The sequence below is a fragment of the Durio zibethinus genome, chromosome 2, assembly GCF_047325235.1.
Source record: "Durio zibethinus cultivar Kanyao isolate XHJ-2024 chromosome 2, ASM4732523v1, whole genome shotgun sequence".
Taxonomy (NCBI): domain Eukaryota; kingdom Viridiplantae; phylum Streptophyta; class Magnoliopsida; order Malvales; family Malvaceae; genus Durio; species Durio zibethinus.
In genome coordinates, this window is record NC_143163.1 from 28,334,805 (window position 1) to 28,348,839 (window position 14,035).

Consider the following 14,035-nt stretch of genomic DNA (forward strand, 5'->3'; position numbering starts at 1 on the left):
GAGAAGGTGATTATCAATGAGAACCATTGGCATGTTACAACAACCATACCTATATGCATGCCAATATATTTTCTAACCTGTGACACAGTTCACAAAAGATCTTTCAACTACGTGTTTAATTAAGGGCCAATGCCATAAACTTGGCACCATCAATGATAATCTTAAAACTGAAAAAGTCCAACACAAATCAATAAGCAACCGATTGAGGATTAGCTTACTTAAGACTTCATTTTGTTACTTTGTTTTATTTATGGTTCTTATTTTATTTTCTGTTTTCTTGAGTTTCAAGTCAATTTTTTTTTTCATGTTTTCTTGAGTCTCAGGTCATGTTTGTTAGCTTAGAATCCAAGTGTATGTAAATTGCAAAAAGAAGTAATATCTCTATTTCTTTTACGGATACCAAGTGTCTATAAATATTGATGTATTCTTTCTTCTAAAGACAGATTATGATGATAAGAGATTTCTCAGCATTATTGCCTTTGGGATTGGTGCAATTATCCTCAGCTGTGACTCCTAGGTAACCCTATGTGTGATGCTCAGGGTTTCTTTCTTCTCAGTTGTGTGATACAATCAAGGAAACCCAAGGTGAAAGTTATCTTTTATTTTCTTTTCTGTTTCCATTTTTCCTTATTCAAATTTTCTTTATTTCCTAAGAATTTCATATATTGTTATCACAAACCCTAGGCCCTTAAGCTGTCCTGCATCAAGTCACCTCAGCAACGATAACAAGATTCATTGAGAAACAACAAATGTAATAAACACTTTTTCAATTTTTTCCACTAATGGAAACATTTACCACATAATCTTTCAGCTAGAGAATGGGATAGACAATTCTTATCAACTAAAATCCTCTTCTCTCTCCCCTAACGTCCCATTCAAAATTCATCACTAAAGCTACAATTACTATACATTCAGCTAGAGAATGGATGTCATTTATTGCAAAGCTAAAAATGAATATAGTTATGCATATCGATGTTCTCATATGTCCCTGATGTCATGGTAAACTGGTAAGGTAAACCATGATTTGAGACATTTTTGCCAAACAAGCCAATATGTCCTTAAATGTGGTTTTCATGCTCATGCCTCATGATCCTTCGCAAATGGATCACAATAAAGATGGCAATGATTTGAAAGGCCAACTTAATCCACAAGACTAATTAGCAAATCTAATTTGAGTAAACTTGAATAATGTATAAACATTCTACAAAGATGTATCATCCAAAAAGTTATAGAGGATGCAAAATTAATGAACCTAATCTATATTATTAGTTGCTTGACAGAAATTACTTGGGAGTAGAAGAAGCTACTGAGTAGTAGTGCCTATTCTACAAGGAGGTACATATATAATGCTATATCATATCATGCTAGATCATCATAATATAGTGTCAAAAGTATCAATACAGCAGAGAATCGCCAAGAAGAAATTATATATCTAAGGAAGTACACCTTCAGGCACCCTTTAGAGAAAATAAAATAAAATAATAAAAAAAAAGACATGCATGCAGAAGACAAGTAGCACAGACAGTTAACTAACCTTTCTTTTCATCTCTTTAAGCATATCTTCAAGGCCAGCCCTCTGAGCACCAAGAGTCTCTAATTGCCTCTGCAATGATGATAACAAGAGAAATCAACCATTCTGTATATATGAAACTAAAATTTTGTTAGGCTTGTAAAACAGGAAACCAAACAACAATGGATAAACTCAATGACTTGCATGGTAACACATGGGTGAAAAAGAAACATCAGATAGAACAACACTTTTTCACTTTTTCCCCTTTCCTTTCCTTTTCTTTTATTGTTGTTTTAGCCATTGGGGAATGGGGAACTTGAGGGGAAAACTTAAGCATAGAGTAAATATTCAAGAAATTTTACATTAGAAAAGAGAATTACCAAGCTCTGCTTAAGGGCACCCACTATAGCATCTTCATTGGCACCCAAAGACATTATTGGCCTTGACAGGCTTGGAATGGCAGCTTCTATCTGATAACAGCAAGATACATAAGATATAGCATATATATTACTCCCACAAGCATAAGAAGAATAACTGAAAAGCAAATAAAAAGAATAGTCGAATTTATCACTTTAAGTTATTATAAAGAATAAGGTAGCCCCAAACACATATATAAGCAAAAAAAAAATGCAAAAACTATACTAGCCAATTCAGAATAAGCCAAAAACCAATGCATTCTCAAAAACCAATGCATCCTCAAAGACCAGGCAAAATAACTATATTTACGGTACATAGGTATCACAAACACAACTAACAACCATTCCACATACCAGATGGCGGTCAAGGATTGACATGAGTGCAGAATGTTCTCTCAGTGAATGCTCGACTTGCACATCAGTTTCCCCAGCTTTCTTTAATTTAGCAGCAAATTTATTTAACCTATCCTGCAAAGTGTTTGTCAGAGTGCTGGATTGCAGCCTAGTCCATCGCATTCCAAACTGACTTCTAAAGTGAGCATCCTCAGCTGCTTCTTTCTGCAAAAGCTCCTCGGTCTGGACCAGCAGGTCATGATTCACCCTCCTCAGATCCCTAAGTTGTTGTAACTCAGCCTCCAGACCAGCTGGGCCCCCACTAGCTTGCACCTGTTCTACCTCATTCTTAAGGTGTTCTGGAAGATTAAAATTCCCTTCCAAAGCAAGAATTGAATCCGGCAGGTCCATTTCCTTGAGACATACTCAGGTTAGCTCACTGGCTTGCTGCAATTTCTCAGCTTGTGTCCTGATTACATCATCAACCATTCCAGTATACCTAGAAAGAGCCTTTGCACTGCTGTCAGGAACAAAACGTGCAAACATCTTCTCTTTGCTTGCATCCAATACCTCATTCATCTGCATTGGCTTAACCATAGAAAATGCAGGGAGAGACGGTAAGGAACTAGGAGAAGGAACCCTCATTAGATAAACCCTGTCATTTTCCTTCACAGCCCTCTCCAGGTTGCAATTAGGACTTCTAACTTGCTAACTGCATCCAGAAGCTGTGCAGCAGCCTTTTTTGATGATTTCTTTGCCTCAGCTAAAGCACTAACTCCACTCCTCAAACGTGCAGTTTCTTCTGCAACCTCTTCTTTCTCATGTAGCTCCAAACCATACCTATAGCAAGCTTCTGCATAGAAAAGAGCTATTTTAAGCTGCACATGCACAATCCACGCTTTTTCAAAATGGTCCTTCAAAGGTGCTGCATTCAATGCAGCTAAAGCTTCCTCATAGTATAATCCAACCTGCGAGTTAACTCATATTAATCCTAACTAAAAATTTTCAAATTCCCACAAAGTAAACACGAAAGAACAATTACATAATCGTGTTTGTTTTGGAGGGAATACAAAGCTGAACTCGAACTATAAAAAGAACAGTACTGACACAAATCTCAAATGCACTACTATGGATTTTATTTTCTACTCGTTCTAATGATCCCTTAAGTGATAATTAAACCTCCATTTGGTTTTGCTCTTTACTTCCTAAAAGTACTAAAAAAGAAAAAGAAAATAGTAAACAGAAAAATTATAATTAATCAAAAATAAAACAAATTTTAAAAATGCAACACCGATTTTAACATAACTAATCAGTAAAAAAAAGTAAAATCAAGCATTATATTCTGGAAAAACTAAATTTTATTGTTAATTGTTCAAAAAAATTCGGACCATTAAAATTTAACCTCATAAGCTGATAATTTCCCGCAAAAACGATAATCTACTCATTCATCCCAGAAAGCATAGATTCCAATTCTCAATCAGTTCCAAACAAAGCAAAAAATAAAAATAATCAACCTGCCTAGAAATTTTGGCACAAACTCCAGGAGTACTTCCTTTAGCAACAGTATTTTCAAAACACACTCTTGAGCTTGAGCTAACATCAACCTCTCCAACATCCCAGCACACTCCACCGACAAATCCACGGTCGTACTGTTCCCCATGGATGCCTTCGTCGACGCATTGTCTCTGAGGAAGGCAAACGCCCCTGCTGCCACTATAAACGCATGAGACGCCTGTCTCCTCCCATCCGCCGTAGCCCTATCGTAAGACAAGCCAAGCTGACAATAAACCGCCCCCAGATTAAACAAAGTGGCGGCTTTTTCTAAATGGATGTTTTGTTGAGCCGCTTTTTGCTTCTGTTTGAAAGTCGTCGAACCAAGTAAATTGGATCGTGTTGATGTGGCCTTTGTCGGGGGAGATTGGGAAGCGGGTTTCAATGAGGCACAGGGATTTGAAGTAAGAGATGATGAGGTCACGTCGGTTTGCAGGGGATGGATCGGGGATGCGTTCGATGTCGGAGCGTAGGGTTTTAACAGTAGAAAGGTCGTGTTCGAGGCTGATGGCTTCGCGTTCAGAATAGGTGAAGGAGGTGTATTGGCGGAGTGGGCGGCAGAGGTCAATTGAGTTGGTTTTTTTCTCGTAGATTGCTAGCATGATGTCGGCGGCTGCAGCCGACGGGGAGGAGGATGCGGCGTCATAGCGATGATGCTGGTGGAGATCAAGCATTAGGTGAAGGAAGAATAGAGCGATTTATTAGGAGTGGGATTGACAATGAGAAGAAAAAATAAGTTGGAGACGGGGAACGGGACCTTTTTTACAACCTATGTTTGTACTGATATTAATAAAAAAAAAAAAAGAGTTTTTTTAAGAAAAAAAAATGGTAGATGTTTTTTAAGAAAACAAAGTTAAAACTAATAACGAAAGGAAAAGAAATAAATTTTAACAATCATTATTTAAATAAATAGTAAAAAAATAAAAATAATTTATTATAATATTTTTTTTAATTGTAACTTTTTATTTTAGAAACATAATATATAATATACAAATATATTTTTATATTATTTAATTTATATAAATAAATTTTTTTGGACAAAATTAAGCATATTTAATATGATAAGATATATTAGTTAATTATTAATTTACTCTTAATTTTATGTTTAATTCAATTTTTTAATTTATTTTGATAATAATTTAGTTTGTTTTGTTATTAAGACTTAAGAAATCATAAAATATTTATAAACTATGATGTTATATAAAATACTTAAAAAAATATCTTTGTAAAATATATCAGTCATATAATTAAATCTAATGTCATAATAAAAATATGGATATAATAGTCTTTTTATAAAAATAAATTTTTTTCAATTTTCTTTTCCTTGCTTTTTCTTAAATTTAAGATATTAAAAAGGTGAGGATTACAAGAGAAATCAAAGGTCATTGAATTTTCACTTTTTTCTTTTCTTTTAAATTAAAAGTTTATCTAAACAAAGGAAAAGTTTTTCTATTTCCATTACTTTTCTTTATTTGTTTTCTTTTCCTTTCCTTCCCTTCAATCCAAACATAATGTTAGTGGCAAGAAATTTTGAAGAAGGAAGATTCACTGTAAAAAGGAATTACGAAGCTGTTAGAGGTCCCACGCCAATGACTTCATAAACCTTTCACACTTTTTTATAGTTTTCGTAAATTTGCTCTTCTTTCTTTATCTAATGTACGTATATTTTCATCCCAGTTACCTAAAATGGTGGTATGTGAATAGTGCCACATAAGTTTCATGTCAACCAATTTCCTTTCTATCATTATCCATGTAAGCTATAGCTTATCATTTATTATGTGTGTCAAGTCATTTAAGTTTCTTGCTTCTTTTATTCCTGCTTGTATGTTTTTATTACATTTATTAATGTTTTCTTTTTCAATTAATAAACTAGCTAAGGAGTCTTAAATGGTTTAGATGAAAAATAGGGTGTCTTTGACTTTTTGATAAAAATCTTCAAGAATACATTTTTATTTCATCATTAAATGCCTTTTTTTGTGTTGTATCCTGTAATACATCTGCATATTTGTCAATAGCAAAAATACCCAAACCCATCAATCTTCTTTAATTCTTCCTCTCTATCGAAAAAACTATTTGATTCTTTTTAATTTCAATTTGCAGATTTGCTGACCTTTGTAGAAAAGATAGAACACCAATAAACCTTCCTTAGATTCAAGGTATCTGATTATCAAATTAGTAAAATGTTAAGGTCTGTAGTTCATTTCATAAAATTTCATTTATCATCAATTTAATTTGACTTTAATGTTTCATCAAAACTCTATGGAAATTCGAAATGCATCTGATTGCCTCCCAAAAAAACTAACAAGCACCCATATTAAATTCTGTAATTAAGGTTTTTTCCTATTTTTTCCTGTTTTCTCATTCTTATAATCATCTTTTTACAAATACCAAAACATTTTTCCTAGTGATTTTCGTTGTAGATCTAGATTGAATTACGTAATTTACCTAACACAACCCTTACATCACAAGGAATTATTTTTTAGGTTTGTTGTTATTTGAACAAAAGAAATCTTTAATCAATAGTTATTGAATTTTTAAAATTTAATTTTTTTGTTTATGTTGTTGTTTCCTAGTTAGAGTGCATACCCTTACACAAGCATGAATAACTACTTATGCTTAATTTCCTAATTATTTGTTTGTCCTTTAGTTTATCGAGTCTTTATTGGAATCTAAAACATTGTTTTCAGTTTCGTGTTTGGCTTAACAAACAACATATAGTATTGAGTGGTTAATGCATAAACAATGTTTGCAAAGTTTACGCTTTTGTATGTTGTCCAATTTTTAATTAGTAATAATCATGTTGATTTGATTTGAATGTGACACTCGAGTGTCAACACATCTTATTACTTGGGTTGAAACTAAGAAAGACTTATCCAAAAATAAAATGGGCCTATTCTTGGTCTAAACCCATTAAACAAATGCAGAAATAAGGTGGGTTGAAATAGGAAAATATGTTCACACTAACTGAAAAAAGAAAGCATGAAGATGAATAGGATTATAGTCAGATTCATAGATAAACCTAGACATTAAATATTCAGCATATTATCATGTAATTTATAAGAGTAAATGGGCAGATAATTGTATTCACACTATAGATTATTATGTTCACATGTAAATCTCATGATTTAAGGCACTATTTTAGCAAGATAAGATTAAAGGCAATCCCATCACTTTAGCAATCTAATTTTTGAAGCTCTCATGCTTTGAGAGATGTTCTTAACGTATTTATATTTGATTATTCTTTGTAAAAGACAGAATAGAGTTTAGTTTATCCTTAAGCAATCTTTAGATTATTCTCAAGTTTTGTATCTTTTAGGTAGATTTCCTAGAGTGATGAACTTTTATAGTTCTATATCCTTAATTACAATTCTTGGGGTAGTGTTTCTGTCTTGGTGGTGAACTCTATCCCTTTAATCCAATAATCATATTTTGCTATTATTCAAATTCTTATGAGTCATCTTTTTTGTGAGTTTTTTTTTGTAATTACTCTTCAACATCACAACCATTAATTTTTGACATCAAATTGGTATCAAAGTTATGGTATGTCATCATCGTCAAGCATTAGTAGAAGATATTGAATCAAACACTAATGTTGCAGTAGCTATAAATGATGACCCAAAGAATGCCCTTATAGAGAAGATACAACAATAAATCTTTCAACTACAACAATAATTACATACACAATAAGAGAAAAAAGAGATAAGGTGGCAAGACAAATAGAATCAAAAAGATAAAAGAAAGGCTAATCTATACCATGAAAATAACATTGATTCTGATGATAGCTTCCCACTTCACCTATGACAACTAAGATACTACCTATACAGAAACTAACTTTAACATAGCATATTCAACTCGAAGATAGAGATTCCTGAGTTTGAAAAAAAAATGTAACCTCAAGAGTTTTTAGATTGGCTACACACAATGAAGCTCATTTTTGAATATCAAGTTGTCCCTTAACATCTCAAGGTAAAGCTAGTAGCCATCAAACTTAAAAGTATATATCTTTTTAGTGGAAAATTTTGAAAAAATAAAAGAAAGAAATGGTGAGAGAAAACTTACAACTTGAGAGAATAAAAAAATAGTTTAAAAAGAAGTATCTTTTAAATAACTTAAAGTAAGATATTTTTTTTAGGCTTCATAACTTAAAGCAAATAGATCTTTCAGTAGAAAAGTATATGACTGAGTTTGACTCCCTTATGTTGAAATACGAATTAGTAGAATAAGAGAAGCAGACTATTGTATAATATCTTAGAAGGTTGAAGATCAAGATAAGTAATATGGTACAACTAAAACTCTATTAGACTTTTAATGATGTATACAAGCTTGCCCTTAAGGTGAATAGGCAACAAAAAAAGGCCTGCGATAGCAACTTGAGATTTGGGTTCCAAAAAGGCTATGTTAATAAAGGTGGCTCATCCAAAACTATTATTCCTTCTAAGCCCATTTCAAAACAGCCCCAAAAGAAAGATGAAACCTCAACAAGCAAGCTTTAATTTAGTAAAAGCTTAGACACATTACCTCAGAATACCCAAACAAGAAGATTGTAACTTTAATAGAGAAAGACTTGAAGAAAAATAAAGATGAGTTAGTTGAAGAAAATTAAAACGTCGAAGAAGAAAAAAAGGTAACATATAGTAATTATGGAGCATCTTTAATCATACAATACAACTTGAATACTACACCTACTAAGAAAGAAGATTGATTGTGTAAAAACATGTTTCACACTCGATGTACTGCCTATGAAAGGTATGTGATATTATAATTGATAGTGAAAGTTTTGAAACATTGTTTCTACTTTTATGATGTAAAAATTAGACCTTAAAATAATGGATCACTCCCAACTATATAAGCTATCTTGGCTGTAAAAAAAGAATGAAATCAAGATTAGCAAAAGGTGTTTGTTTTTTTTTTCATAAAAAAATAATACAAGGATGAAGTGTGGTATGATGTAGCTCCAATGGATGCTTGTCACTTACTACTCAGAAGACCTTAGCATTATAATAGGAGGGTTATTTATGATGGTTACTACAACACTTACATATTTGTGAAAGATAGATACAAAATCATTCTAAGCCTTACCAGGCCTATAGTAATGTCAAAACTAACCAAAAGGGAAAGAAATAGCTTATTTACTGAGGTCAATTACAGAAAAAATTAAAATACATGGTACTATGCATGTATTAATGCTAATTGAAGAGAATGAAGATAATGAGGAGCCCCTTATAGTGATATAACCATTGTTGAAAAAATTTTAAAACATTGTTCAAGAAAAGTTATCAGTTAGTCTACAACCAATGAGGGACATTCAACACTGCATAAATCTTATCCCAAGAGCTATTCTACCTAATAAGGTAGCCTATAAGATGAGTCTTAAATAGCATGAGGAGTTACAATGCTAAGTTGATGAATTTATAAGAAAAGGAATTATGCATAAAAGCATGAGCCCTTATGCAGTCCTAACCTTTTTAATGCTAAAAAAAGATGGATCATGGCGTATACATATGGATAGTAGAGCGGTTAATAAAATCATGGTTGACTATCGCTTTCCTATTCTATGCTTAGATGACTTATTAAGCTAACTACATTGAGTAACTATTTTTTTCAAAATAGACCTATGCAGTCACTATCTTCAAATTAGAATAGGCCTGGAGATAAGTGAAAAATAGCATTTAAGATAATAGATGGTCTCTATAAATAGATGGTAATGCTTTTTGGTTTATCTAATACTCTTAGTACTTTCATGAAATTTATGAATCATATCCTTAAACCTTCTATTAATATATATGTAATAGTATATTTTGATGATATTCTAGTGCACAATAAAGATCTTTAAACCAACACTTGAATCATCTACACCACCTATTTTACATATTAAGGGAACAAAAACTTTATGCTAACTTTAAAAAATACAGTTTCTTTACTTTCAGCCTTGTGTTTCTAGGATTTATGGTGTCAAAAGAAGAAATAAAGATGGATCCTAATGAGGTTGAGGTAATTTTAAATTGGCTAACACTAGTATCTTTACATGATATCCGAAGCTTTCATGGCCTTATATCTTTTTTTAAGTGCTTCATTAGGGGTTTTAACTTCATTGTGGCTCCCATCACCGAATGTTTAAAGGGTGAAGCTTTTAAGCGGTCAACAAATCATAGTTGACTATCGCTTTCTTATTTTATGCCTAGATGACTTATTAAGCTAACTACATTGAGTAACTATTTTTTTCAAGATAGACCTATGCAGTCACTATCATCAAATTAGAATAAGGCTTGGAGATGAGTGAAAAATAACCTTTAATATAAGAGATGGTCTTTATGAATAGATGGTAATGCATTTTGGTTTATCCAATACTCTTAATACTTTCATGAAATTTATGAATCATATCCTTAAACTTTCTATTAATAGATATGTAGTAATATATTTTGATGATATTCTAGTGTACTTAAACTAACACTTGAATCATCTACATCAACTGCTTTACATATTAAAGGAATAAAAACTTTATGCTAACTTTAAAAAATACAGTTTCTTTACTTTCAGCCTTGTGTTTCTAGGATTTATAGTATCAAAAGAAAGAATAAAGATGGATCCTAACAAAGTTGAGGTAATTTTAAATTGGCCAACACTAGTATCTTTACATGATATTCGATGCTTTCATGGCCTTGTATATTTTTTTTAGGTGCTTCATTAGGGGTTTTAGCTCCGTTGTGGCTCTCATCACCGAATGTTTAAAGGATGAAGCTTTTAAGTGGACTAAAAAAGCCCAACACAGTTTTAAGCTCATTAAGAAAAAGATTACTGAAGCTTTCATCCTATCTCTACCAAATTTTAATCAAATGTATGAGGTGGAATGTGATGCATCTAATTCTGGAATAGGTGTTGTTTTAAGCCAAAGAGAAAAGCTTAGCAATTTTCAGTAAGAAGTTCAATAAAGCCAAGAAAAAGTATTTAACCTATGACAATGAGTTTTACATCATATATAGAGCTTTATTCCATTATAGTCAATATCTCTTTGCCAAGCCATTTATCCTATATTCAGACCATAAGGCCTTAAAGTTCATCAATAGCCAACACAAGTTTAATCGAAGGTATGCAAGTTGGATGGAGTTTTTTCAAGCTTACAACTTCACTATTAAGTACAAATTAAGAACTTAAAATGTGGTGACAGATGCTTTGAGTCAAAAGCACTCTTTATTAGGGACTATAGCTATTGAAGTTATTGGATTTGATGTTATCAAATGGCTCTATGAGGAAGACCTTTACTTTGGCCAAATTTGAAAAAAATGCAAGCAAAGACCATACAACCAGTTTTTGTTATATGATGGATATCTCTTCAAAGCTAATAACCTTTGCATTCCCTCATGTTCATTGAGACAAGTCTTAATCAATAAGCTCATAATGGTGCACTAGGTAGATACTTTGAAAAAGATAAGACACTTACTTTTTTGTAAGACAAGTTTTATTGGCTGAGAATGGAGAGGAATATGATGAAACACCTTGAACACTATAGAATATGCCACATTACCAAGAGTTAAAGTCAAAACATTGGATTGTATACTCCATTGCACGTGCTTGATGCTTTTTAGGAGGATGTTAGTTTGGACTTTATAATAGGACTCCCTAGAACTCAAAAGAACAAAGACTCTATCATGTGGTTGTGGATCATTTTTTCAAGATAACCTATTTTGTTCTTTGTATCAAAACTATAGATGTTTTCCATGTTTTTTATCTATATTTTAGAAAAATTATAAAGCTACATAAAGTTTTTAAATCCATGCTATCTGATCAAGATTTCAAGTTTTTTAGTCATTTTTGGCACATCTTTTGGAGAAAGCTTGGCACCAATCTCAAGTATAGTTTTTCTCATCATCCTCAAATAGATTATCAAACAAAAGTAACCAACTGTAGCTTAGGTAACCTTTTAAAAAGTTATGTGAGAAAGAATATCAAGCGATAAGATCTATTTTACATTAAGTAAAGTTTGCCTACAACTACTTACCAAGCTAAACCACTAGTTATAGCTTCTTTGAGGTGGTGTATGGTAAGAATCCAATTAGCCTTTTAGATTTAGTTTCTCTCTCTCCTAATCAACAATTTAGCAGAGATGTAGCAGAAATGGCTAAATGTATCAAGCAATTGCATGAACAAGTCAGAGCTAGGATTTTGCAATAAAATGAGAAATATAAAAGGCATCAAATAAGTATAAAAGACATGTGGAGTTTAAAGAAAGTGATTTAGTATGGATTAACTTACAAAAAGAGAGATTTCCTCTAGAAAAGTTTGACAAATTATAATCTAAGGTAAATGGTATATTTAGAATTCTCTAACGTACAGGAAAAAATACCTACAAGTTAGAGCTTCTTGATACTTATGGAGTATCTTTCACCTTCAATTTTGCTGATTTGTCATCCTATTATGACGAAAAGATTAATTCAGATTGAGGACAAGTCTTTTCTAACTAGAAGAGATTGGCACCGAAGTGTTAACATATCTTACAACTTGGATTGAGACTAAGGAAGACTTATCTAAAAATAAGATAGGCCTATCATTAGTCCAAACTCACTAAACAAATACAAAAATAAAGGGGTTAGAATAGGGAGATTGCGATTACATTAGCTAAAAAAAGAAAGCATGAAGATGGATGGGATTATGATTAGATTCATGGATAAACTTAGACACCAAATATTCAGTATATTATCATGTAATTTATAGGAGTAAATGGGCAGATAATTGTGTTTACACTACAGATTATTATATTCATATGCAAATCCTATTATTTGAGGCACCATTTTAGCAAGACAAAATTAAAGGCAATCCTATCAATTTAGCAATCCAATCTTTAAAGCTTTCATGCTTGGAGAGATGTTTTAGTGTATTTATTTTTGGTTATCTTTATTAAAGGTAGAATAGAGTTTTTTTTATCCTTAAGCAATCTTTAGATTATTCTCAAGTTCTGTATTTCTTAGGTAAATTTCCTAAACTGGTGAACTTCTAGAGTTTCATATCCTTGATTAAAATTTTTAGGATGTTATTTCTATATCCCTTAGTGTCTAGTCTTGATGGTAAACTTTCATCATTTTAATCCAATAATCATATTCTGCTATTATTCAAATTCTTGTGAAGAGTTGTAAGTTTTTTTTTTGTTTGTAATTACTCTTCAACATCTAAACCATCAATTCCTAGCATCATAATGTTTCATAAAACACCATTGAAATTTGAAAATTCATCTGATTTCTTTAAAAAAAAAACTAACAGACACTCATTAAATTTGTTACAGATCTAGATTGAGTCACGTCATTTACCAAACACAACTACTACATTACATGGGATTGTTTTTCAAGTTTGTTGTTATTTGAACAAAAGAAATCTACAAATGTAACATTTACTGAATTTTAAAATTTTAGTTTTTTTTGTCTATGTCACTATTTCTTAGTTGGAGTGTGCACTCTTATACAAGCATCAGCAGCTTTTTATGCTTAATTCCTTAAGGGGACATTTGATTTCTGAAATCTTAGATTTCAAGAAAAAGTGTGATCCTTAAGAAAGTGCAATACCTGCAGTTTTCTTCCATTTTCAGGGCATATCATAATCAAATTCACTCATTTAGTTAGGGAGAATCTATGTATATTAATTCTTGTATAATTACTATAATCTCTTTAACATATATGATAATAACTTTTTTTTTTCTTAATAATAGATACCCAAACATCAAATCATGCCTTCAACAATAAAATTAAATAAATATTTTAATTGATTGTTGTTTTAATTTATAAAATATCATCAATCAAATTTAAACATGAACACCTTAATTGATAAGGTAAATTTTATTTAAAAAAAGATCAATTAGGCATTTACTTCATTGAACACCTTAATTGATCTATTTTAAAATTTATAAAAATAGATAATTTAAATGTAAATGTTATGAATGAATTGGGATAAACATAGAACCTACAAAACCGCCATTGCATCTTGGTAGTTTTAAAATAAATATCAATGACTAACTATAAAACTTGTTGGCAATATGAACCATTTACCAATAGAGTTACCTTAAAGCTCACCCCTTACAACTAAATCCTTACTATCTTTATACATTTCAAATCTAATAACTTTCTAATTATCTTTTATAAACTGGAGTCATATTTTTTCAAAACTAGCATATGCATCCATAACATAATATTGAAACAACCTACCAACCCATAATAAAGTATCACCTTAGCCTATTTTGTTA

The 14,035-nt window shown here is 31.5% G+C and overlaps 1 protein-coding gene and 1 pseudogene across 5 annotated transcripts in view; both read right to left on the reverse strand.

Moving 5' to 3' along the window:
• Window positions 1-4,569, reverse strand: part of LOC149520101 (vacuolar-sorting protein BRO1-like) — a 29,204-nt gene extending 24,635 nt beyond the window's left edge. For 3 of the 5 annotated variants that reach the window (XR_016331566.1, XM_089750864.1, XM_089750870.1), the window contains exons 1-4: window positions 3,774-4,569; window positions 2,281-3,227; window positions 1,891-1,980; window positions 1,535-1,603 (exon numbers count right to left, since the gene is read on the reverse strand). Coding sequence is in view for 3 of the 5 variants with exons in the window: in XM_089750864.1 (XP_089606990.1) it covers window positions 1,535-1,603; window positions 1,891-1,980; window positions 2,281-2,670 (549 nt within the window). In the remaining 2 variants the exon portion in view is untranslated. The remainder of the gene's footprint in view (window positions 1-1,534; window positions 1,604-1,890; window positions 1,981-2,280; window positions 3,228-3,773) is intronic. The other 2 variants (XR_016331572.1, XM_089750867.1) reach the window with 1 other exon arrangement.
• LOC149520103 (vacuolar-sorting protein BRO1 pseudogene) lies at window positions 2,928-4,484 on the reverse strand (annotated as a pseudogene).
• Window positions 4,570-14,035: the final 9,466 nt, after the last annotated feature.